This window comes from Dipodomys ordii, unplaced genomic scaffold, assembly GCF_000151885.1.
Source record: "Dipodomys ordii isolate 6190 unplaced genomic scaffold, Dord_2.0 Scaffold46, whole genome shotgun sequence".
In the NCBI taxonomy this organism is placed as follows: Eukaryota; Metazoa; Chordata; class Mammalia; order Rodentia; family Heteromyidae; genus Dipodomys; species Dipodomys ordii.
Window position 1 is genome coordinate 6,507,643 of NW_012267262.1, and position 25,585 is coordinate 6,533,227.

Below are 25,585 nucleotides of genomic sequence, written 5' to 3' on the forward strand. Positions count from 1 at the left end.
AAACTTATCAGTTGTCATTTCTTGAGGTTAGTGACCATCTTTTTCTGAGAAGGTGGAGAACTTTTATCTAAGAATGTTCTTTTGGGAGAGACAGAGACTGGGGCGGGAGGGCACTATGATTTGAACTCAATGCCTTGTGCTCTTGCTTGGCTTTTTTGGCTCAAGCTTGGTGCTCCAACCACTGAGTCACACCAGCTCTTGGCTAGTTATTGGAGAAGAGAGCCCCACAGGCTTTTCTACCAGAGTGGCTTTACACTGTCATCCTCAAATCTCAGCCTTTTGAGTAGTTAGGAAGGCAGGGTATGAGCCACCAGCTCCCAGCTCTGGGACAGTCTTCCTGGTTTAGAAGTAATGCAGTATTTTTCTGGCATCTCAAGGGAACTAGTTTGTCCTAAGCAGCGTGTGGACTTTTTAGCCGTTTTCCTGAGAATCAGCCCAAGCTATATAGAGAAAACTTGAAATCCTTCTGTCTCACCTTCCTGAATACTACTATTACCTGTGTATGTGACCACCTCAAACACTTCATTCTTTTGTGATGAAATGTCGTTTAACAAAATGCTGATAGGTAAGGAAGCATTGTGAGGTGTGGAAGCTTGATGCTTTGTTCAAGATGATAAAACTGTGTACACCTGTAGCTAAACATTACTTTTGTCCAATACAATTGCTCATAGAAATATCACTAGGGCTTGGAAGGTAGCTCAGTGGTAGAGTGTTTGCTGCTCGTGCTTGAGGCACTGGGTTCAATTCCTTAGCACCACATAAACAGAAAAAGCTGGTGCTGTGGTTCAAGGGGTAGAGCGCTAGCCTTGAGCAAAAGCAGCTCAGGGATAGTACCCACACCCTGAGTTCAAGCCCCAGGACTGGCAATATATATATATATATATATATATATATATATATATATATATCATTACTAAAAAAATTACATAATTTTCCATTTCCTCATCTGTCTATATCCTCATCTGTCTTCAGATTCACCAAGTGAAAAGACAGTGGTTAAAACAACACAAAAACTTGTTACAGACGAGGGAGATAGGAAAATCTTTAGATAGATCTGTGCAAAATTTGACACAACTGGATATGGCAGAAATTAATTGCAACAAAAGATAATTTCAGGATGAAGAAGCTCAAGTTACTCAAATATTTCACCAGAAGGTATAATTTAGTGGTAGTGTACTTGCCTACACTGTGAGAGTACTTATGTTAAATCCCAAGTATTGAAAGAAACAATACAAAAATGCAGTCCTACAAACTACTTATATGAGGCATTTTGTTAAAATTTGCATTAAAATCACAATGAAAATGAAGGAAAGCTGGAACATATTGAGTACTATAAAGGATCAATAAAAAACAAGTTCATTAAATTGTTTTCCGTCTTTACCCTATTGTTGAATATTAGCATAACTGCTTAAAACCTTTTGTGAGAATATCTCTAGTATTAACATCACATTTTTGGCACTTCCCAAGGAGATAAGCTTGAGATACAATTTTCAAACAGAAATAACCTAACTTGAGGGGGAAAAAAAGGTTTAATAGAAAAAAAAACTTCAATTAATGATTTTCCTTAATAAATATCCTTAAATAAGCGGTTTGACCTTTACATTCCTAGCCTATTCCTGTATAAAATAGGAGATAATCTACCTTACAATAATATTTCATTACCCATCAAAGCTTCTAGCTCAGCAATAATGTAAACTTACCACTTAAACTTCAAAATGTTTCCACCAAAAAATTCCATTGTAGGAATATTAAAAATGCAATGCACTTTCCTTCTTGAAGTACTTTACTGAACAAAACATGTCTTTTCTTCAATGTTTTGGGGTCACCATTATGACTCATAATGAACCATGTAGCTGAGGCAATAACATGGTGCTAGTGTTTGAAGCTAAATCCTCAGTCACTTTTTTTACAGTGCCTTTTCATTTGTAGGGCTAAGAAATCATAACAGTATGGGTAGAATTATTCATAGATATACAAATTGGCTTAAAAGAGAGTGCCTTGCTTAAGTTATAGAATATTGTTTTTGTAAGGTTTTCCTTCTATTCACTTAATTTTCACTTTTTAACTTGTTTTGCTTTCATAATGTACTCAAGATCATTATTTTTGTTGGTTCTAAAACCTTCTGTGAGTGAAGGTAACTTTCTGTTACAAAAATACCACTAGCAGTTCTATGGCAATATAGGCTACTTTAATATATCCCTGGACACAACATCATGTCGTAGCTTGCCTCAAAAGAAAAGGCAGAGTGATTGGGAGGAGATGAGTGAGCCAAGGTGAAGGTGAATGAGATTAGAATAGAGTAATATGTATAAAGGAAAGGTAATTATTGTATTTTTTGGCTATAGAAATTTAAGTCTGTGAAGTTTAAAGTATACTCACAAAACAGCCAGGTAACAGAGGTTCATACCTATAATCTTATCTACTCAGATTACTTAGCCTTAGTAAAAAGCTGAGCAAGAGCATGAGGCCCTGAGTTCAAGCCCTTGTATCAGCACACACACACACACACACACAAAATACAATACATGGGAGTCTCACATTTACTTAAATTTCACTCAACCAACTGATTTTTCATTTGTAGTTGAGGGATTGAAGACCATAAACACTGAATATTCAAGCATTTGACCATCTTTAATATGTAAATATTTTAAAGTCATTTGCTTTGAAAATATCGAATTGGCATTCTCAAGTTGCACAATTTATTTTTTGTGATATAGTCAAATTTAGGAGAAAACTACTTCTAAATTCCAACGAAGCATTGTTAGATATTTATAGATGACTATCAAAATAGTTCATAATCTGTGACTTCTATTATTTCTTCCAAATCCTATACTTTGTCTACAAAACACTAAGTAAATTCATTGTACCTAGTTATAAAGTAAAGCAAAATGGATTTTTTAGAAACTTCAATAATTCAAAATACTGAGTACAATAGTGTATTCTTACTTTAAAAATTTTTTCCCACATATTTTAAGTATCTTCCAGTACTTAGGCTTGAACTCAGCACCTGGAAACTGCTCGTTAGCTTTATTCACTCAAGGCTGATGCTCTACCACAGCTCCATTTCTTGTTTTTGCTGGTTAACTGAAAGTAAGAATCTCACAGACTTCTCTGCCCAGGCTGGCTTTGACCTCCAGTTCTCAGATCTCAGCTTCCAAAGTAGCTAGGATATCTGGCATAAACCATGGGTCTGTGTCCCTATTTTTTAAATGAATAAAGTTTTCAATAACTTGTATTTTAGGAAAAAAGGTTTTAATTAGGATTTTCTTACCAAGTTATGATTTAACATTTATCAGATGTGTAAATATACAAATATGATAGCAATTTTTAAAACTTGTAAATAGTTGGCCATACAAAATTACAGCACACTGGAAATAAATCCCTCCCACATTTTGTACAAACTACATGATTTTGATATACAAAGATTCTGTTTTTATTACACTGACAATGTACAACCAAGACTATTTACAATGCAAAAAAAGTATATAAACCACAATTTAACTTTCTGCTACTGGCAGCCACTATAGTTTAGGAGGTAGCTTTAATTAAATGAGCAGAAGCCACATTTCCCAACTCGTGTTCTAAAAATAATTTACATAAGATAAAAATTCATTATATGCACAGTATGTACAGTTTAATTATTAAACTGCAACTTAGCTTAATTTTTTGTATATCCAGGCTAACTCACATGGCAGTAGGTTTGCAATTGATTTAACCTTGTTTAAAAAAAAGAAACTTACTGAGCAATTATAACTTTATGCCTCCATACAGAAACATGTCAGAAGCCCACAGATGAAAATCAAGTACTTAGAAAATATTTAAGGACAGAGCATTTAACTTTATTCCTTTTATCTACCCTCCCCCCTTAATGGCACATTTTTAATGTCTAACTGGGGTTCAACATCTGACCCACTGAATGAACCATTTGTAAGTGGGAAAATGGAGAAGGTATATGGACACATCTACTTAGCAGTGCAGGAGAATCCAGCGGTTTGAGAACTAAATGGAAGTGCTTTCTGTCACAGTTATTCCAAGTTATTTCCAATAACTTAATATATTTACCCCTGATTTACTTTCTGTATAGTCCAAATTGTTAGTTCAGCACATACCAACAAAACTGGAAAAAAAAATCAGTAGAGTCAGTGATGACAAAAAATACTTAATGGAAAACTGCACAGAGCCATTAAATCCCTCAGGAACCATTCAAATCCATATATTTTTAGCCAAATCAACTAAACCCACACAACAATTAGCCTGTTGCTTTTCCTCAGTAGTACAATTACAAAATACTAAGGAAAAAAAATACTATGATCACAACCAAAGCAATGTATAAGGATGCGAAGCAAATGGTCTGCTATGTTTTGTTTTGTTTTTAGAAATCTAACAGCTGTTAATATTGTTTTAAAAAACATCTTCAGGTTTTAGATTTATAAATCACATGAACAAGATGAGAATACAAAACACAAAAAGGTAATGCCTGTGCATACTCTTACAGTGTGAGCTGAGAGACTGTCCCTTTTTCACCCCTGCAGTAAATTGTCCTGAGATTAATGGTGAAACATTAAGTAAGATTAGTAAGACTTTTCAGTTATCTAAAATCACATTTAATTTCTTTTTAAATATTAACAGCTGTTCTCTATCTTGTGCTTTATTCAGAAACATAAAAATTTGCATCTTAGGATTCACAAAGAATGAACTTTATAATATCGCAAGACTACACCCAAATTCTTTTCAAGTTTTATTTATTTCAAACAGACCCCACATGGCTTAGACATTACATTTATTTTTTTTCCCCACCAATTTATAGTTTAGGCACCTGTTCTTTGAAAATGTCTGGGTTTGAGAAATAAACTGCCACCTTCCCCTTCCTCTAAGTGGTACCAGACAGTAATTACAGACATGCTTTCCAGAAGAAAGATCAGAATAAGGTCCACTCTAGAAACACTGTGATTTTGGTTGATGAGGAAATGGTCGGAAACACAGTAGTTCAGTCTTTCACTCTTGGTAGATTGTAAGCATAGCGCACCAAAGGAAATCCTCGGCTCTGATAGAAGCAGGCTCTTCCGCAGGCCTGCACCTGGTCAGAACTGTCTGAGACGAAGGAATCCTCTTCATCTGCGTAGTCCGAATGGGCCGACTGCGTGCCACAGTCAGACCAATAGCCCTCGGGTCTTTGGCAAGAAGCCACTGCCAAGGCAGGACAGCTGTGTGATTTGATGAAGTGTTTGCATGACACTGGTTTTGTCAGAAGGAAGGATTCACAGCAGTCGCACACGGTCAGGTTCCCCTGCAGGTCAGAGTACACGCCACAGTCGTAGTAGAAGTCTGGCTCCACACAACCCCCCTGGCTGCTGATGGAAACGGAGACGGATCCGCTTTTCTTGGTCACACGATGCTTCAGTAACTTCCATTCTTCTTTAAACTTTGGGTTGAAGAACACGTACAGGACCGGATTCAAGCAAGCAGGCAACGGGAAAAAAATCAGAGTGACCGACTTCATTATTTCAGGACTGATCGAGATGGCGGTGATCAGCGGCGCAAAGGAGAAAAACGCAACAGGGCAGAAGAAGATGCAGTTGGTAAAGATCAGCCACGCCACATGCTTAATCATGCCAGACTGGGAATTCTCCGAGAGGTCTTCCTTTTCCAGGTTGCAGTACAGTTTCGTGTAGATAACGGCCATTAATAGAAACGCTAGGGAGTTTAACAGCACTAAGGTGACAGTGTATCCTAAGGACGGCGTCTCTCCGGTCGGGAACGGCAAGCACAAGGGGGAGGCGGAGTACTCTCCTGTATGGAACAGGGGGAAACAGCCCGCCACGGCAGCCCCCAAGAAAGCGCACAGGGCAGCCACCTGGAACTGCTTGAGATGATTGCTCTTCCCGTTTTGTATCATGCCTTTTGCAGAGAAGCTTCTTTCCACCACTGCTAACATTAGTAAAAATATGGCACTTTCTGAGGAGAAAACTGCCAGAAACCCAGCAACTTTGCAGCCGCTGCCAGTCTCCCACCAGATGCCAAAGTCAGCAAACCTGCCCCAGGATACAGCATCAAGGAACGTGAGGATGCCAGTGTAGACTCCCATGAATAAGTTAGACACTGAGATCAAGCCTATGAACAATTTGGAGGAAGGGAGTGATGTACAAGATGCAAATGTGGTTACAATGACAAGCAGGTTGAAAAACAATGCAACCAAGAAAATGAACCACACGGTAAGACGAATCATCCAGCTTCCCAGTAAATATTCACAGGGTTTAAAAGCACCTATGATGAAAAAAAGAAAACACAGTAAGAGGCAATATTTAAAAATACCCTATTTCCTATGCTTAACAGCTTTATAGACTAATGACAGTTGACTCCTGAGGAAGTCTGCTACCTATGTGAATTAATCAAATTGAAAAGGTGACGACTTTTTAAGATATTTCAGTCATAGAATAGGCCAATTTTACAAATAAACTGGCTTTAATTTAATTAGATATGGCTTCAATTTCCCAGAAAAATGTCTAACACATAAAAGGTATGTGATAATATTGGGGACCTGGAATTAAATGCTTCATGACATGTAATCTTACCTAGAGAAAGGAACTTATATCTGTATAAATTTCATTTTATCACTTGAGGATGGTAATGTCTGTTTCACTGAGCTGTGAAGCATGTAAAATGATAAACAGGATACTTAAGCAGGATGCAGAATATATAGTTGGACTTTAGTAAATATTAGCTCCCTTTTTCTAGTCTACATAAACTTCATAACAGTATACATATATGCACATATTTTAAACATATTATTACCTATTTCTTATAGCTTTAAAAGGCAACCTGAAGAGGAAGGCTAAGACACATATAGTTACCTTCCTGTTTTACCCAGAGAAACTGACATTGTAAAGCCTTCGCCCCAACAAGGGTCATTCAGTAAGACAGTAGAGCCAGTATTAAGCCCACATTGATATAATTATACAATGCTTGATTCAAACAACTATATAACACATGAGTTGTGAGAACTGACTTAATAATTTTTCCTTTTTTATTTTATTTATTTGGTTCCAGTACTGGTTTTTGAACTTAGAACCTTACACTTACTAGGCAGGAACTCTATTACTTGAGCCATACTGCCAGCTCTTTTTGATTTTTGTTGTTTTGTTGTCCAGGAGAGGCTGGACCTTGATTCTCAATTATGCTTCCCACATAGCTGGGATGTCAAGCACACTCCACAGTACTCAGCTTTTTATTGATTGAGATCGGGTCTAGAGAATGTTTTGCCCAGCTGCCCTAGAACTGTCATTTTCCTGACTTCTGCCTCCTAAGTAGCTAAGATTATGGATGGGATCCACCACACTCAGCACATTCAGTAACTGGATTGTCTGTTCTAGAAATTCACTGTCACATGCTATCCTTGTCATAAGTGAGAACTGTTTCATATAAAAAAACTAGAAATGAAAAAAAATGAGAAACACAAGAATCTATGTATCACAATTGTCTGAAAGATATGTTCTATTTTTCTGGACTATCATGAAATTTGATATATCCAAAAAGCACTTTAGTCCTCAAGACAGTTATAGACCCAAAAACCATTTACCTGATTTCCAGATCACACAAAAATTTGTAACTTAAGGCTGGGCACTGATGTCTCCAATTAACCAGCAAAAAACTGAAGGTGGTACTGTGGCTCAAGTGGCAGAGAGTCAGCCTTGAGCAAAAAAAGTAAGAGCAAGTACCCAGATAAACCCTAAACTTAAGTCCCAGGACTGACACATATACACATACATACAAATTGTGACTTAAATTTTATTTTCACTCTCCCTATCAGAAGAAGGGAAGCTCTTTAACTTTAACTTTCTTTCTGTATGGGAACTCATTATTTTTCAAGAAGGAGGGGTAGCGCATCTGACCTGGAAGAAAAGGACACCTACAAAAGTCTAAAAGTGACCAACACCCAGATTCTCTCTGTGGAAGCCTACTACCTCCTTCAAACCTAAAAGGATCTATGTTCTCCTTTGTTGCCTGATTCTGCATGAGCATATGTGGGTTTGTGTGTGTGTGTGTGTGTGTGTGTGTGTGTGCATATGTGTGCATGTGTGTACTTACTATAACTGAGTTCACCCTTACTGTTACCTTACGGAGATGAGCTCAGACCAGCTTTCTCCCTGGACAAGTGTAGAAGAAATGGAATCACTGCACGATCAGTAACCTCCCTTTAAGAAAACCACTCCCTTCTCTCTGGATCTTCAGCTTTCTATGTATACTCTCTAACATATGACCAATGGAGCAACTGAGTAGTTATCCATCTTCTAAAAATGAATACATAGAGACACACAATGCATTACATAAACTTAAGATTCCTGCCAATTTCTCCATATATGTATCTGCTAACTTTAAGCTTATTATCAGGCTGAGGATGTGGATCAAGTAGTAGAGTACTTGCAGGCAAGCAAAAGGCCCAGAGTTCAAACCCTAGAACCACACAAGAAAATAAAAAGCTTATTCTTTACACAAATCACTGAATTAAGTATTCAACAAATAGCACCACAGAAGCTCACAGTCTGGCAATCACAGTAGTGAATCATAATGTGTGATTCCGACATAAAATCAATGTCTAGATTATCCCATGACATCAGAGCAATGAAATCTCCTTTGTGCAGGCAAACAACTTCACAAAAAGTAGTTTATTTTATAGTTAAATTATTAATCCATCTTTGTTATATTAGGTATAATATTACAAATATATGGAAGCAGTTTAATAATTTTCCCAAGACTCATAATTTAATGAATCATAAGTGGCTTAGTTACATTTTAAAATAATACTAAAAATATTAAAAACCCTAATAGACCAGTGATTTGTAGAAAGAGTCAAAAGAATATTAGGAAAGTGCCTCTTTTAGCTGCGTGCCAGTGGATAACACCTATAGTCTTAGAGCTATTCAAAAGGCTGAGATTTGAGAAATGAGGTTCAAAGCTAGATTGGGTAGAAAAGTTTGTGATAATCTTATCTCCAAAAGTAACCATTAAAAAAAGACCCAAAACAGCATTGCTGGAGACAAAGCTCAAGTGGCAAAGCACTAGTCAAGCAAGAATGTCAAGCAAAGTTCAAGGCCTTGAGTTCAAATCCTGATATGGGAAGGAGTGCCTCTTGTGGGTACAATGGCTGAAATCTGTAATCCTAGCTAATTGGGAAGCAATAATAAAGGGATCAAAGTTCCAGGCCAGTTTGGGTCAAAATAAAATATAATACTAGCTGAAGATCTTGGCATGTGCCTGTCTTCCCAAGCTATGAGAAGAACACAATAGTTGGGTGGCATATTCCTGTAATCCAAGCAACAGGTAAGCATAAATTGGTGGAATGTCCAGGACAGATCAGGCATAATGTAAGACCTTATCTCAAAAATAATCAAAGCATAAAGGGGCTGGTGGAGTGGCTCAAGTGGTAGTGAACACCCTTAACATGTGCAAGAGTTCAAACCCAGTACTGGAAAAAGAAGTGGAGGGGGGAGAGCCAGGGAAGGGGAGGGAGGGCAGGGGAGAGGGAGAGGGAGAGAAGAAGGAAGGAAGAAAAAGGAAGGAAGGAAGGAAGGAAGGAAGGAAGGAAGGAAGGAAAGAGGGGAAGGAGAAAAAGTCTCTTAAGCTCTTAAGCAGTATGTGCCTAATCCTTACCCTGAAAAATCTTAAGGTACATAGTGGGATTCAGTGGATAGGACCCTGAAATCCTGAAAAAGATGCTTGAGCTACCTATCAGCAGACCACATTTGGAGTCAGTAGGCCTTACAAGATCATCTAGTCCCACCCCTACTCCATAGAAATCATATCCATCCCCTATGTGTCAAGATTATTTAACCTATGCTTACTTAAAGTGAGAAACATGGCAAATTATATTGGGCCTTACCTGTTGAGGGTGTACAATGGATAATTATTTGACTGTGCTCTTCATTTTCAACACTGCTTGTGACATTGGTTGCATCAGCAGTACCTGAACATATCACATAAAGTATGCTCAATTAAAATTGGATGCAATTCAAAAGTGCCACATTTCCCTACCTTTTTTTCCCCTCTCATTGTAAACCTAGCTTATATGAGTCTTGATAATATATCTGTGATACTGATCACACAGGAAATGCCACAGACTTTATATTGATCCTTCCCAAACTGATTATAACACAGACCCATTGATTAATGCATTAAGGAGTGTTCTGTTTTAAAAAGTTCATGCACTTGCCTTTGTCCTTTGTCACACTATGGTCTTGGAGACTGTTATCTTCTGTGTTCAAATGTGCATAAGAGTCACAACCCCAAAATGCACAGCACTGATAAGCATAGGGTACTGATAAAGACCTGGTGAAAAATTGTAAAATACACAATGAAAGATGAGGGAAGATGGGGGTGGTGGTGACACTGATCAACATACCTTGTACTTATAAACTGACTTCTGGATTGTACACCCCATAAAAATACACATTGAATCTCAATTTCTCAGATAGGAGTTCATTTGGTTAGAAACTATTTTAATCTCTGAAAACTCCAGTGGTGAGTCAGGAAGACCTAACTGCCATGTGTCTTATAGGCTGGCCATTTATTATTTCCAGGCCTGTTTCCTCATCTATGAATAGCATCCATGTAAAGTTCATAAAGATAATCACAAAGACATATTACAAACTTGTCCTTTTGAAGTTGAATGTGTGTTAAGCCATATTTAAATTTTCATCACAACAATGCAGTTTTTAAATGTTCCCCGGCACCAGTGGCTCACACCTGTAATCCTAGCTACTCAGGAAGCTGAGATCTGCCCAGCAGGAAAGTCTGTGTGAGCCTCTCATCCCCAATAAACTACTCAGAAAAGGCCAGAAATGGTGCTTCAGCTCAAAGTGGAAGAGCGCACTAGCCTTGAACAAAAGATCAGAGACAGCACCCAGGCCCAGAGTTCAAGACCCAGGACAAGCCAAAAAAAAAAAAAGAAAAGTAAATGTCTATAATACCTTTTATACATATCTTAACTATGCTCAATTTACCTTCACATAAATATCCAACGTCACTTGTGACTTTGCACCATTAAATAAATTGGCTTTGTTCATATAAATGCAGTGAAAGTATTTATTGCCTTCTTCCTCAATAATAGTCTCAAGTACTTTTCACTATCCATAATGAGATCATACTCTATAAATCTGAAGTCTCTATGAAGTTTTACAGCATTATATCTACTTGTCAGCTCACATGATATTGTTTGTGATATTAGTAAAGAAAAGGCATTATATTCATTAAAACACTTAACTATTCTGTATTTTTAGTTCATGTTCTCAACAATACTCCAAATCTACAAATCTATAAAAGATAGAGGTAGAAAGTAAATATAATCTAGCAAGAAAATCTTGGAAACAAAGAAAGAAAGGGGTGGTGGGGTATGGGGGGAACAAAACCTCAGAACACTATAATTTGGGGGCTTACTATAAACCCAGTGAAAAAGAATAAGCAAAAACATACCTGAGATTAGCAAAGTCTTTTGCTGATAAGGGGTCTTTCAGCTTAAAGTTGCCCACAAGTTTTAGCTGGTTTAGCCCATTCAGGCCTTCCGTGGGAAATGAAGTTAGCTCATTGAAACTTACATCTCTAAAATGTGAATGAGACTTTGAGTTAGTTCCCTATGTAAAAAAAAAAAAATCACAAAAATCTCTCTATATATTAACATCATAAACGTTATATCCCTAAAATGATAGATGTACCATGTGTGTGTTATGTAAGAAGATGTTACTATCTCAATATATTTTAGCAATTTTGATTTTGACCATGTTAAAACACAAGTTTCAAAGCTTGGGGGCGGGGAGAGAAGGAGGGAGAATATGTCTTGTGCCCCAGTAGGCAGGAGGCTGAGGCAGGAAGATCAAGTATTCAAGGCCAGGCTGGGCTACATTGTGAGACACTATCTCAAGGAAAGAAAAAAGAAAAACTTCTCTTCATAGCTCTAGAATACTACTTCATATAATTATCTGCATACTTACAGGTTAGTAACTGGCCCAAGCTTAGCAAAAGCTCTGCTGTGAATTTCATGGATCAGGTTTCTACTCAGGTCTCTGCAATTTAGAAGTAACATATTAATTTTTCTGAAGATGTAACATAATATCTTTGATGATAACAAAGACCTTCAATCTTGTCCAGCAACAGTTTTTCCTGTATGCTTTATTGCCTCTCTTTTGTGAAAATTTATTTCTTAAAACAGAATCCCTATAGCAGCAAAGCTGGCAACTATTTCAAAACAGTTGTAAATATTCTCACCTTTATCATTCTGGTACCAGTTCAAAACTATAAATGATATGAGAGAACCTTTGGTACTATTAACTAGAGGAAGAAAAGCCCAGCCCTTACAAGACTGAAAATAAAAATAGGCTTCATAGTGTTTGCCTTCTCAAAGGTTAGTGATAAGACTCCAGAGAAGACAAATAGAATCAATAAACAAACAAGGGCATTCCAAGAGGGCTGCAGATATCTTTCTTTCCCTAATCAGGAAATAAAAATCCTATCAACAGCAAAGCTAGCTCTACATTCAGCAACACACCCTGAAAAAAAATTCTGCTTTTACAGAATTAACAAATCAGAAGAGTAATCTATAACCACACTTATGTTGGGCTTTAAAGGAAATTTAAAGATCCATTAAGTTCATCTAGAACGCATGTCCTGAATAACAGAAAAACTTGAAACAAGTTGGTTATAAATCATGAAAAGACTTGCTTTCCATGGCTGTCAATCAGTGCTCTCAAAGTCATGGCAACTAGGATCCAGCTCCTGTCCACATGACTGCCCACACATACAGAATGCCTGTCCATCACAGAAACAGACAACAACACCTCTAGTACAGTGCCTGTTTATTGTTGTTTGCTATTGCTGTTCTTTATGGTGCCTAGGACCAAATCCAAGGCATTGGGCATCATGCTATCCCTGAGCTGTAACCACAGCCTCTTTGATTTCTTAAAGTGGAGCCAGTAGGAAAATAGATTAAATATATTAAAATTTTCAACATTTTTCTATATTGAAAAAGATGCATTAATTTAGTGCATTACATTTTCCAAACTAACATTCTATAAAAATGGTGACAGTTTTGTCTTGGTCATCTCTGTAGTTCCAGGCTAATGCCTGATGCAAACATATACTCATATTCACACACACACACACACACCCTGGACATGTGCTTGTTAGATAAATACTTAGTCCTTTTGCTTTTTAGTTTTTTTTTTTTTTCAGATAGGGTCCCATGCATTTGCCTGAGCTGGATTTAGACCACAATTGTTCTACCTCCATTCTCAAGTAGCTTAGATTACTGGTAGGCACCATCTCTCCTGACCCTAAATACATTTTAACATGAGTGCTTCTGTTATACATAAATGAGCTATACTACTCATGATAGACAACCCAGAGCAAGAGTCTGCCAACTTTGCCTTTTACTTGGCCAAAGAATAAATATTTTTACCTTTGTGGGTCATGTGGTCTCTGTTGAAACTATTCAACTGTGCCACACCATGAAAAAAGAAGCTTAGACAACACTTCAACAAAAGGCCTGGCTTAGTTCCAACAAAACTTAATTTATGAAAACAGGAAGCAGGCTAGTAGAGTTGACTCATAGGCAGTAGCTTGCTCACCCTAGCTCTAAAGGATGGAGAACTCACTATTAAAATTTGGAAACAAACTCCATCATTCAGGTTATATACATTTATAATTTTTCACTCAGTAAGGTACAATAGCATCAATTAGCTCAGGAAAAACTATTAAAAATTGATTATATAAAGTACAATGTGATAACAAGGTAGACAATATTTATGGATCATAAATTGAATCTTTAAATGGAACTATTGGCATGCAAAGTATAGTGACACATTAATTTATAGCTCAACAAAAAACGTCTTAATAATAATCATAGGAAAACTTACAGAATCCTTAGGTTTGCCAGGCCTTGAAAAGTATTTTCCTTTATTTGGTGGATTTGATTACGTTGCAATGAACTGAAATAAAGAAGAAAGAAGAAGGAGAAGAAAAAGGAGGAGGAGGAGGAGAAGAAAAGGAGAGGGGAGGAGGAGGAAGAAAAGAAAAAAGGAAAAAGAGGAAGGGAATGAAAGAATAGGAGAAAACAAAACAAAAATTACTTTTTCTAATTGGAACAGTAACATTGTTAGTTAAACATTTTCTAAGTTTAAGTATTCATTTGTATTTAATAATTGTTCTTGTGAAAAGTAAAGAGAACTGCCATTTCCTCATGCTAAAAATAAAAAAAGTGGGATTAAGTGCTATTACATCCTAAATTAAACTAGGAGTTAATTAGTACACCATCAAAATTCTTTATCAAGTCCACGAGGTGAGAGAAGGTGACACAGTGTGAAAGAACCCAAGCCAAGTAGCACAGGAACCAGACAGCTGATAACCTCTTCCATCACATCCCAACCAGCTTCCGTAATGGCAGTCCTAGAAGAGCACATGGGTGGGCTATAGGATTCATGACTGTTTACTCTCAGCAGCCAGGGCAAGATTTGTTTTGCTTTTTAGATATACCCTTGCCCTTTTATAGCATCTAATAGAACGGCTGATGAATAAGTGTCTAATGAAGGCCAGTTGTTAGCCCATGTTTATTATCCTAACTAATTAGGAGGCTGAGCTCTACAAATCAGTGTTGGAAGCCAGCATGGGCAGATAAATCTGAAAAATGATCTCAAATTAACCAGCATAAAGCCAAAAGTGAAGGTGTGGCTCACGTGGTAGAATGCTGAAAAATCTGAGGGAGAACAAGAAGCCTGGAATGCAAACTTCAGTACTGTCACAAAAAATAGATACGCTGTGTGCCAGTGACTCATGCCTGTAATCAGAGCTACTCAGGTGACTGAGATCTGAAGCTCATTGTTCAAAGTCAACCAATTAACCACCAAAAAGCTGAAGTAAAGCTGTGACTGAAGTGGTAGAGCACTAACCTTGAGCAAAAGTGCTCAGAGACAGCATCCAGATCCTGAGTTCAGGCCCTAAGACTAGCACACACATGCACACACAGGTAAAAGACAGATGATATAAATTGTATTCTTTTTGTTGTTGTTGCTGTTGGTCATAGAGTAACTCTTTTGCTCAAGGCTGGCACTCTACCACTTTGAGACATAGCTGCCATAGCTGGCTTTTTCTGTGATTAATTGGAGTTAGGAGTCTAGACTTTCCTGCTTGGAGTTGGCTTCCAACTGAGATCCTCAGATCTCAGCCTCCTGAATAGTTAGGATTATAGGCCTGAGCCACAAGTGTCCAGCAGATGATATAAATTAAAAAGGCCAATTTGCCATTTTAGTTAAAGGAATACCTGATTATATGAATCTAATTTCTTAACAGTAATAGTTCAGGTTAGTAATAGTAACAGTTTACTAAACAAAGGAAGTGCTTAGTGAATTAACAATACAATATTACAAAAATTAAAAAAAACTTACATTTCTTCTAGAGCATGACATCCATTAAAACTTGGAAGGTCTCTTATATTGTTGTAAGACAAGTCACTTAAAACAATAGAAATTGACAAATCAATGTCACCATTAGAATTGTATATTAGAAACATTATACTCAGAAGCACTGAAAGCAGCAATAAGATCTTCAAAAAAAGAGCTGAATGAGGAAAGCAACTATTTTTAACCTAAAACTTGTAAGTTCCCAGGGTACCTTGGTGATACAAGACGCTTAAGATTCATAAAGTCCAAATGTATCATGTTGATTATAGATAATATAAAATATGCTAAAATATATTAATCTATGCACCAAACAAAATACAATATGGAAAATATATAATTGTTTTAATTGATAAAGCTACAAGTGTTTGAAAATGTTCTGTTTTTTTTTCAATATTGTTTATGCCATAAATAATTTCTGTTTCTTTTTCAATTAAAAAAAAAGCACTAGGAGAATGGTATGCTTACACAAATCTTTTTTTTTTTTTTTGGGTCCGGTTGTGGGGCCTGACCTCTGGGCCTGGGCGCTGTCCCTCAGCTCTTCAGCTCAAGGCTAGCGCTCTACCACTTGAGCCACACTGCCACTTCCAGCTTTTTTTTTTCTTTTTGCTTATGTGGTGCTGAGGAATCGAACCCAGCGCCTCGGGCATACAAGACAAGCGCTCTACCACTGAGCCACCTTCCCAGCCCGCTTACACAAATCTTTTTAAACACTCATATCCAATAAAGTATCAGAATGGTAACCTTCCAACCTCATCACTATTTTCTCTCATTGGTGGCCATCCTCTTCCCATTTACACCATTTAATTGCTTACACAGTCAGTCACTTAACATTACTCTCTCCCTCCAGTAAATGCTTAGTAACAACTTAGCACTTTGTTCTGGTGACATGCTTACATCCTTCATTTCCATTTCTAGTCCTTTAGGAAGCTACATAATTACTTCATTCCTGATTAGAGGAAGGTTTAGGTTCTGCTTGTGGATCTTACAATCTGTTGTGGATCAAAGAGAAGAATATGGGGTCTGAATGCCCCTAGGGAATCAAGAGTAAGGACAGACTCAAGAAAGAAAAATTAAACAAAACAAACAAAAAACCCATAGGTTTGACATATAACTAAAAAATAGAGTGCTTGCCTAAAATGTGAAGGCTCTGGGTTTAACTCCCAGCATAAAAAGAGGAGGAGGAGGAAGGGGGGGGGAAGGAGAGGGGGAGGCGAAAGGGGAGGAGGAGGGGGAGGGGAGGGGAGGGAAGGAAGGCTGGGTAAGTAGCTCAGTGGTAGAGTGCTTGCCTTGCATTCATGAGGCCCTGGGTTCGATATCTCAGCATGACATAAGCAGAAAAAGCAGGAAGTGGCATTGTGGCTCAAGTGGTAGGGTGCTAGCCCTGATCTGAAGAGCTGAGGAACAGTGCCCAGGCCCAGAGTTCAGGACCCACGACCGACAAAAAAAAAAAAGAGGAAAAGGAAGAAGAGGAGGAGGAGGAGGAAGCAGAGGAAATGGGTGGTAGAGGAGGAAAACAAGAGTGAAAGAAAAGGGAAAGAAAGAAGGGAGGGAAGGAGAAGAAGAGGATCAAGGAAGAACCTAGCTTAGTTTCTCTTTATTCAATACATAACTCAGAAGATTGTGACAGACACAAGAACTGAACCCAAATTCAGATGCACATGACCTCTCCAGTAGACCACTAATCTTGCCTGTTTATGTGAAAGAAGCAAATAAAAAGTAATTGTATGTTAAAGCTACCTTCCAAAAATAGTTTATTAAAAAATAAAGCAGAACACTTGTAAAGTACATACAAGAAAAGTATGAAGAGCAGGGAGAAAGAATCGAACTTACAGAGTCCTGAGCATCTTTTGTTTTTGGCACAAGTTATCAGGAATGCTGCTTATCTTTGTACCTGTCAAGGTCCTGTGGGGAGTTTAAAAAAAAAAAAGCATTGTTCATCTAAAAAAATATTTCAAGTCAGCATGGTAAAAATGTTATTCTCATACACAAGAATAAATTCTCATGTGCTTGTGCATACAAGAGTCAATGAATCCCATTTCCTAACAACTCCCTAATGGTAGGTTGGTAGGAAGGTGAATTAACCCTCAATCTAACATCATCTTTACTGTAAGGAATAAAAGCTTAGCGTTCAGATAATGGACTAGGAGAAAAATATGTATTTATAGCCATGCCCTAGCTACAATTACCTGAAAGCTGTGTCACCTTCTTACATTCAACATGTGTGAAACCACCTTGGCGTCTTGCCCTGGATATTGTTTCTGTCTTTTCTGTCAGTCACCTAGACACTGCATTTTAAAATACTCTCCTCTACCTATGTTTTCATTTGCTGTCAATCCAAGCTTCTGTTACTTCTTTCTCCATAATATGCTCATATCTAATGCTTTTTCTCTAAGCCACGTCCTGTTTTCATTTGTGAAGAACCATAAAATAGACACTTTAAAAATTTTAACCTACCAAGAGTTAACAAATTTCTGGTTTTGGCACTACTAGTGTTTGAATTCAAAGTCTTAGCCTTGTTAGATGGGCACTAAAACACCTGAGCAATACCTCCAGCCTGGAGTCAACAAATTTAAAGAAAAAGTATTATCATCAAGAACTACTTATATGAGAAAATGTGAAAGGCAATAAATTTTTAATTAGCTTACATTAGTTATACAGAAGGAATTTCATTGTTATGTAAAGGCAATGATTTCTATTAGCGTATTCATTACCAAATATGTCTGAGTAATGACATGAAGAATCATTAGAAAGGGCCTGTATATAAGATGCATATATAAATTTAAATATTTAAATAACTGCTTTCTACGGGATTAAATAATCAATAGACCACTTCCTATAGATAAATCAGCTCCTGTCAAAGCCAGCTCTTATGTACAGGAAACAATGAAACTAGACATTCAGGCTGGGATAATTTAGGGTTAGAAAACTCCCTGATGGAATAGATGTCATCATTTCCTCTTCCAAAGTCATGAGTCCTCTCTCCTCTTACCTCTCCCTCTTCCTTTCTCGTCCGTCCCCCCCCCCATGAGTGCTATCCCTGAGCCTCTTTGTGCTCAAGGCTAACACTCTACTACTTGAATAGATATCACCATTTCCACTGCAAAGTCATGAATCCTCTCTTTCCCTCCCTCCTCCCCCCTCCCCCGCCTCCCTAGCATGAGTGCTATCCCCATGGCACCACTTCCAGGTTTTTCTGTGTAGTTTATTGGAAATAAGAGTTTCACAGATTTTCCTGATTGAGCTAGCCCTGCCTGAGCTAGCTTTGAGTCACTATCCTAAGATCTCAACCTCCTGAGTAGCTAGGATTACAAGCACAAGCCATCAATGCCCAGTTTCCAGCCCGCTCTCGAAACTCTGCATCCAACTTTGTCTAAATTCTTAAGCCCAAACTTCTAATGGCACTGAGAGTTACAACTTTACTGGTTTAGTTACCTTTTAGATTTTCTCTCCACCAACTAGCTCCACTGAACAGAATGACCCAAAACACAATGTATTCGCCTCCATCATGATTCTCAATGAAAGGAACTTGGGAGGAATGACCTCAAACCCACCCATCACCATCATCATTAAAAAGACTGGCACCCAGCTAACATCCTGCCAGCCCCATACTTACAGACTCTCCAGATGGATAGTTCCAGTCAAATTGGGGAATTTCTGTACCATGCTTGCACCTCGAATGACTCTTTAGGAAATTGGGAGAAAAGAAGTGATTTTAAATTAACTTTTTTTCATACATAAATTTTCCATTTCATTTTCCAGACATTTTGAAATTATAGTATTACTGTACCTAAAAGATCACCTAATTTGACCTCTTGAAAGTACTTGAAAACATATTTGGTCAAATGTTCACATAAATAAGAAACATGGTAAATTTTCAGTCATCTTTTGGACTTTTGCCCAAGAACAGAAAAAGAAAAAAAAATCTATTTTCTGAAGACATAATACATTCTTGTTTTCCATTAGGAAATATTCAGGTATGTTTTTAAGCTTGCATAATACTTACAAGGAATGCAGATCAGATAGATTGTGAAATGCTGAGTTCCCCACAAAAGACAGAGGATTGTCATACAAATGTCTGAAAAAAATACAAAAAAAAAAGAAAAGAAAAGAAAAAAGGAGAGAAAGTTTTTGTTTTTGCCAGTCCTTTACTATAAAATCAATGTCTACACTTTGGCTATATCTAAAGCCCAAATTTTCATTTACATTAATGTTTGGCCTTGTGAAGAGGGGGTTTACATGATAATATATTAAAAGAAACTTTCAAGAATACTTACATAGTTCTTAAGAGTGGATTGCCACCAAATGCTCCATCAGGGATAACAGAAATAGAATTACTATGAAATCCCCTGGAATGACAAAATAGTATTTTGAAATGCATATCCTCTGTAAAGTAAGATAAGTTAAAACCTGAGTATCTACTGTTGTTCAACATTATACAAAACATGACTAATAACAACTACATAAACATTTTCAAAAATGTGGAGCTTTCTGGCGTACACTTGATTTTTTTTTATTGTGAAAATACCGTACAGAGGGGCTACAATTACATGAGCAAGATGATGAGTACATTTCTTATCAAGCATTGTTGCCTCCTCCTTTGTTTCCCTTTCCCACCTCTCCCCCCATCATCCCCCCTCCCCCAACACACTTCTTCACCTGCAACTAATGGGTCCCTCCTATGCATTTATCTTCTGTGTCATCAGCAGAGAACTTTGTAGCATGGGAATATTAGGTATTCTGGTCCCTAAATCTCTCTCACTGTGTTCTCCTTTTTGTCTTTAGGCAATAGATGAACTACTAGCTGTCAGCTCATGACATACAATATCTGTTATGTCATGTACATTCCTGTCTTTGCCTGTGATAAATGCAATATTCAACACTGTCCCTTGTATCTTCCATTTATTTTATTTTTTCCATGTTTTCCAGTCACATCAAACTCCTTCCCTTTAAGTAATGAACTTCTCAATGACTCAAAGCCAGAATGAAAATTTTCTGGAATGATTTATTTATTTTATTCATTCAACACTTATTTCTACAAGCAACAGCTATTGGTCTATATTCCTGGACTGCCTTCCCAATGAGACTGAGACTATAAGCTCCTTTCAAGTCAAGACTGGACAGCATGCCTTTTTACTTCAGTAGCATCTAACACTATGCTAAGAACTATGAACAAACTAGCACACAATCTGACAGTGAAGGATCACCTTCTATGTGTGTATATAGATATTATGTCTGTCTATGTATGTTATGTACAACTGCAATAGGAGGAAGATGTAGGATGTCATCCTTGCAACAAAAAATGGTCACTTCTAGGAATAATGGTATTTAAGAGGATAGAGCAATACTTACAACTCTTTTAGGCTAGGAAGAGCTTTAATAGCCTGAGGAAATTCCTCCAAGTTATTATAATTCAAGTCCCTGGGGCAAAATAAAGGAGGAAAATATAAGAATACAGAATAGTATGTCACAGTTCATAAAACCATTGGGTACAAATGCATGCTAACAGATCATCCCTGTAGTTAGTAAACTTTCCTTACCAACCACACTGTCATTCAAAACCCAGCAGGAGTTTAATTAAATTTACAGCTTTTAAAACACTGAACAGAAAAATAAATTCCATGCCTTTCTCTATGATGTTTTTAGGTCAACAAGTTTACAAATTCAAAGAATTCTGAGAATTGCATACCACTGGAGGATGAAATAAACACATTTTCTGAATAGTACTTCTCATAAAAATTCACCAGAAAACAGAATTTATTGATGATGACAGTAACGAGAAACTGAGGCTTCCATTTGGAGTTCAGAAAAGCTTCCTGACTAACTAATCTGAAGGTGGCTGACTTCAGTTCCATCATTAGCAGGAAAATGAGGAAAAGCTACTCAAGAGACTAAATAAAAAACATTTTTTGAGAATAGATAAATCTTTGCAAATTGAGTTGCTTTTTAATACGTATTTTGGGAAGGAAAGAACATGATGCTCACACTTAGGTATAATTTTTAATAACTAAACCTGAATGGTTGTTCAAAACTGGCTTATTTGCTGGCAAGCATTTAATTATGCTTTAAAGCAAATTGAGATGAATTCAAGAACAAAAGACTTTTCCTTTTTTGGCAGTAAAAAAATTCCCACTGTTAATACCACAATGGAATGACTTAAGTATACTTACAATGTCTCCAGGTTATCTAGTCCATCAAAACAGTGATGACTCAATCTTTTAATTTTATTGTTATGAAGATGCCTATGGAAAAAAGCACCAAAATATATTAAGCATATTTCAATAGCAACTATAATTGTTTAGTATGTTTAAATTGGTGTGCGTTAAAGGAATGGTGTAGCTACACCGTTCAACACTGACTATGGAGCACAGACTCAATGGGCACAGAATACATATAGAAAGGGAAGAAGCCCCACCCCAATCCCATGGAAATGAAATACACTTTGATTAACTTTTCATTTATATGAAACAAAACTTTGTTGAGCTCTCCTATGGGAAGAATAATATGGAACAAGTCTATGAGTTTATATCAGTGGGATTGAAAGCAGATTTTTAAAAGCAAGACCACTTTACTCTGTCCAAATTTTGAAAGCTTAAAAGCAGAAAATCATATATTCTCTGAAGAAAAGCAAGAAATATCCTTGGAATTTATTTCTGTAAGTGTCTCAAAATGGTTTTGCTTCTTTAAACGTTGTATAAACAAATCCATTCCTAGGACACAAGAAAAATCTGTATGAGTGTTTGGTGAATGATCTAATTTTTTTCCTCTCATGATATAAATGACCATTTATTTTAGGGAGACTCACTACTCAACAGATATTATCTTTTGTTTAAAATTCTCCCAATTCATACTTTCATCAAAGCCCTGCAAGGGTGGCTCACACTTGTAAGCTGAAAACTGATCTGAGTTCAAACCCAGCCTGGTTAAAAAAGCTCATGAGACGCCTATCTCCAATTAACCAGTAAAAACCTTGAACTGGAGCTGTGGCTAAAGTGATAGAGTAGTGCTAGCTTTCAAAAGTCAAGCAAGAGCACAAGGCCCAGAGTTCAAGCCCCCGGTGGCAACTCCAAAAAAAATTAAAAATGTTTAAAAATGTTTTAAAAGTCAGAATGTTCATTTAATCTTGTTCAGAAGTAGGATTAGTGAGGTGCTTTCATAGTAATTCATCACAAGAAATCCATTAACACACACAGAAGTTACATCAAGTTAACATTCAGATTACTCACAAAACCACCAGGCTTGAAAGATTGGTGAATGCAAAGTCGGGAATGCTGGAGATTTTGTTGAGAGCCAAGGTCAATGCCTGAAGAGTTGGCAGGTTGCTGAGGGGATGTACGGGGACCTCTGTCAAACTGTTGTCATCCAGCCACAGATGCCGTAACTGAACGAGCCCTTCAAAGCTGTCCTCGGGGACTGAGGTAATATGGTTGGCATCTAAACGCCTGAGAGGAAGGAACAGACACAGCCTCACTCAGTAAGGAATTCTGGTGGAATGAGTCAATCGAGTCATACCATTCTCAGAGCTTTGAAAACAAAAAGGAGTTATAAACTGACCAGAACCACAACATCCCTTCTTTCTTTCCTAGAAGGCCACATTAAATCTAACAACTGTCCAAGACTGTTACATGAAAGTAAGTCATTTCTCTCACCTCTTTTTTAATAAAAGGGATATATCTGAATTTCCAATCTTACAACTGTCATTGGTTAAAGAAGTAAAACTCTTTTGGTTTTATTTCTCTTTGGTTAAAGAAGAAAGCTCTCTCAAAACTCAAACTGGAACTTTGTATTTCACAGTGTACCTACCAAAGATACAAAAAAAAAAAAAAGCAAGAAGAAAATCTAAGCAGAGGTTAAATACAGTACTTGATTTCCAGTGTCACATTATGCCTGATATTTCATGATAAATTTAATTGCTGGGTCTGGGAAGATAGCTCAGTGGTAGAGCGCTTGCCTTGCATGCCTAAGGCCCTAGGTTTGATTCCTCAGCACCATATAAGCAAAAAGAAAAAAGCCAGAAGTGGCACTGTGGCTCAAGTGGTAGAGCACTAGCCTTGAGCTGAAGAGCTGAGGGGCCCAGAGTTTAGGCCCCACGACGGGATCCAAAAAAAAAATTGTTTTTTAATTGCTACTCTGATTTGGTACCACAAAAAAAGAAAATGAGAAAATACTTACAAGTGTTTAATAGCAGTGAACCATTTTCAGTGGATTCTCAACTGCCCTTATACCAACAAATTAAAACTTTGTTTCAGTTTGTACAAAGCAAACTGCTCTTGTCATTATTCTCAAAAATGTAGTTTGCCAAAATTAACAGTTGTTAAGTAAAAGGCAACTTGTCCATAGGAAAAAAACTAATAACTATTCCAATCAAAGTTAGTGTGGCTTTAAAGCTTCTTCATTTTTTCCAAAAGAATTTGGAATTAAGGAACACCTTATTAGTAGGATTATTCATACTTAGTTTTAAGTTCCCATCTGAAAAATCTGGAAACTAAGTCCTAAGATTTATTGTTGGCAAAACCAAGTGTAATTAGAATAATCACTTTTCAACAAAAAGACAACTGGGATGATTATAATGAAGGAAAGTATGTGTTAGGCAAATCACAATGTTCCTCACTGAATCCTTTGTTGACAATTGACACATATATTCATGCCTTACAGTCTTACCTTTAGGGACCAGGGTGGAAAATATTAAAAAAAAAAACAAAACACCTCACAGTATGGGTCTGTTTTTAAAGAAATGGAGTTTGGGAACTTTCTTACACTGCTTATTTATTTATTGTTGTGCTAGGGATTGAACTCTGGGTCGCAGGTATGCTAAGCAAGTGTTGTACTACTGAGCTAGTAAATCCTAAACTTTAACTTTGCCAAATTCCTTCCTTCCTTCCTTCCTTTCCTCCCTCCCTCCCTCCCTCCCTCCCTCCTTCCTTCCTTCCTTCCTTCCTGTTTACTTGCTATACTGGGTTTTCAACTCAGGGCCTATGTTTGTTAGGTAAATGCTCTATCACTTGAGCCACATCCCAATCTCTCCAGTTTTCTGAAATTCAACTTCAGTTCCTGCCATACTCGTTCCTTTCCTTGCCTGGCAAGTTCTGGGCTCCTGCTCCCAACTAACTGTCTCCAACTCCAAAAATCATTCTTCTTTCTAGAGGCAAACTTGCAAGGATGAAGGACAGTTGTCTGGAAAGTGTCTATCTGATGGACACCTTCTTTCAGATAGAGTCAAGATAACTGAAAGAATGTTTTAAAAAGGGGGAAGAGGGGAACTGGGCAGCTGCCTCAAGAATCCACCAAGCAACAAACATTTCTAGACTTCTTTGGGCTTTCCACAATTTATCCCTGGGCTGAGGAGGGGGAAACTAGTATCTTCTATATAATAGACTGGCAAAATACTGGCTACAGAACTGTTTAGGAGATTTGCTATAATGAAGAGATAGGAATGTGTTCAAACACAGAGATATAATTCACACTCTCCTGGAATTTCCATTCCTAGTTAGAGACACCAAACATATAATCATACAAATTAACCATATAATGTAACTAAATTGTGTTTGTAGATAATTTGATAATCTGCCATTCATTCAATTTAAACAAGCCTCTTAGGCTCAGGGGATAAAATAGTGAATACACAGGAATAAAGACTGTCCTCATGAGACTGACATTCTGGGGGCCAAGTGGGGGCCATGCAGTATAATAAACAAGTTACAAAATAACAAAAGAGTGACTGGAACTTGCCACCAAATAAATAAACAGGAAACAGATAAACATTGATGGATACTCAAGAGATAGTAGTTACTTAAAATTCACTTGGTCGGGAAAAGCATCTGCAAGAAGTTATTTAGGTGGATGCTGGTGGCTTACACTTGTAATCCTAGCTAAACAGGAATCTAAGATCTGGAGGAACAAGGTTTGAAACCAGCCTGGACACACAAGTCTGTAAGACTCCATTTCCAAAACAACCAGCAGGAAGGCTGTTTGGAGGCATGGTTCAAGTGGTACATCATTGGCTGTGAGCAGGAATGAGCCAAATTAGTGTGCGATCCTAAGTTCAAGTCCCATGACCTACGAAAAGAGTTGGTGATATTTAAACTGAAACCTAAAGAATGAACAAGAACGGGCTGGGAATGTGGCTTAGTGGTAGAGTGCTTGCCTAG

The 25,585-nt window shown here is 37.3% G+C and overlaps 1 protein-coding gene across 1 annotated transcript in view; it reads right to left on the reverse strand.

Moving 5' to 3' along the window:
* Window positions 1-3,233: 3,233 nt before the first annotated feature.
* The window catches only part of Lgr4 (leucine-rich repeat containing G protein-coupled receptor 4), a 103,451-nt gene continuing 81,099 nt past the window's right edge, over window positions 3,234-25,585 (reverse strand). The window contains 14 exon segments of the mRNA XM_013019547.1: window positions 3,234-6,264; window positions 9,878-9,961; window positions 10,208-10,323; window positions 11,467-11,592; window positions 11,982-12,053; window positions 13,902-13,973; window positions 15,426-15,491; window positions 17,271-17,342; window positions 19,054-19,122; window positions 19,444-19,515; window positions 19,715-19,786; window positions 20,790-20,858; window positions 21,608-21,679; window positions 22,664-22,879. Coding sequence (XP_012875001.1) covers window positions 4,988-6,264; window positions 9,878-9,961; window positions 10,208-10,323; window positions 11,467-11,592; window positions 11,982-12,053; window positions 13,902-13,973; window positions 15,426-15,491; window positions 17,271-17,342; window positions 19,054-19,122; window positions 19,444-19,515; window positions 19,715-19,786; window positions 20,790-20,858; window positions 21,608-21,679; window positions 22,664-22,879 — 2,455 coding nt within the window. The 3' untranslated portion in view covers window positions 3,234-4,987.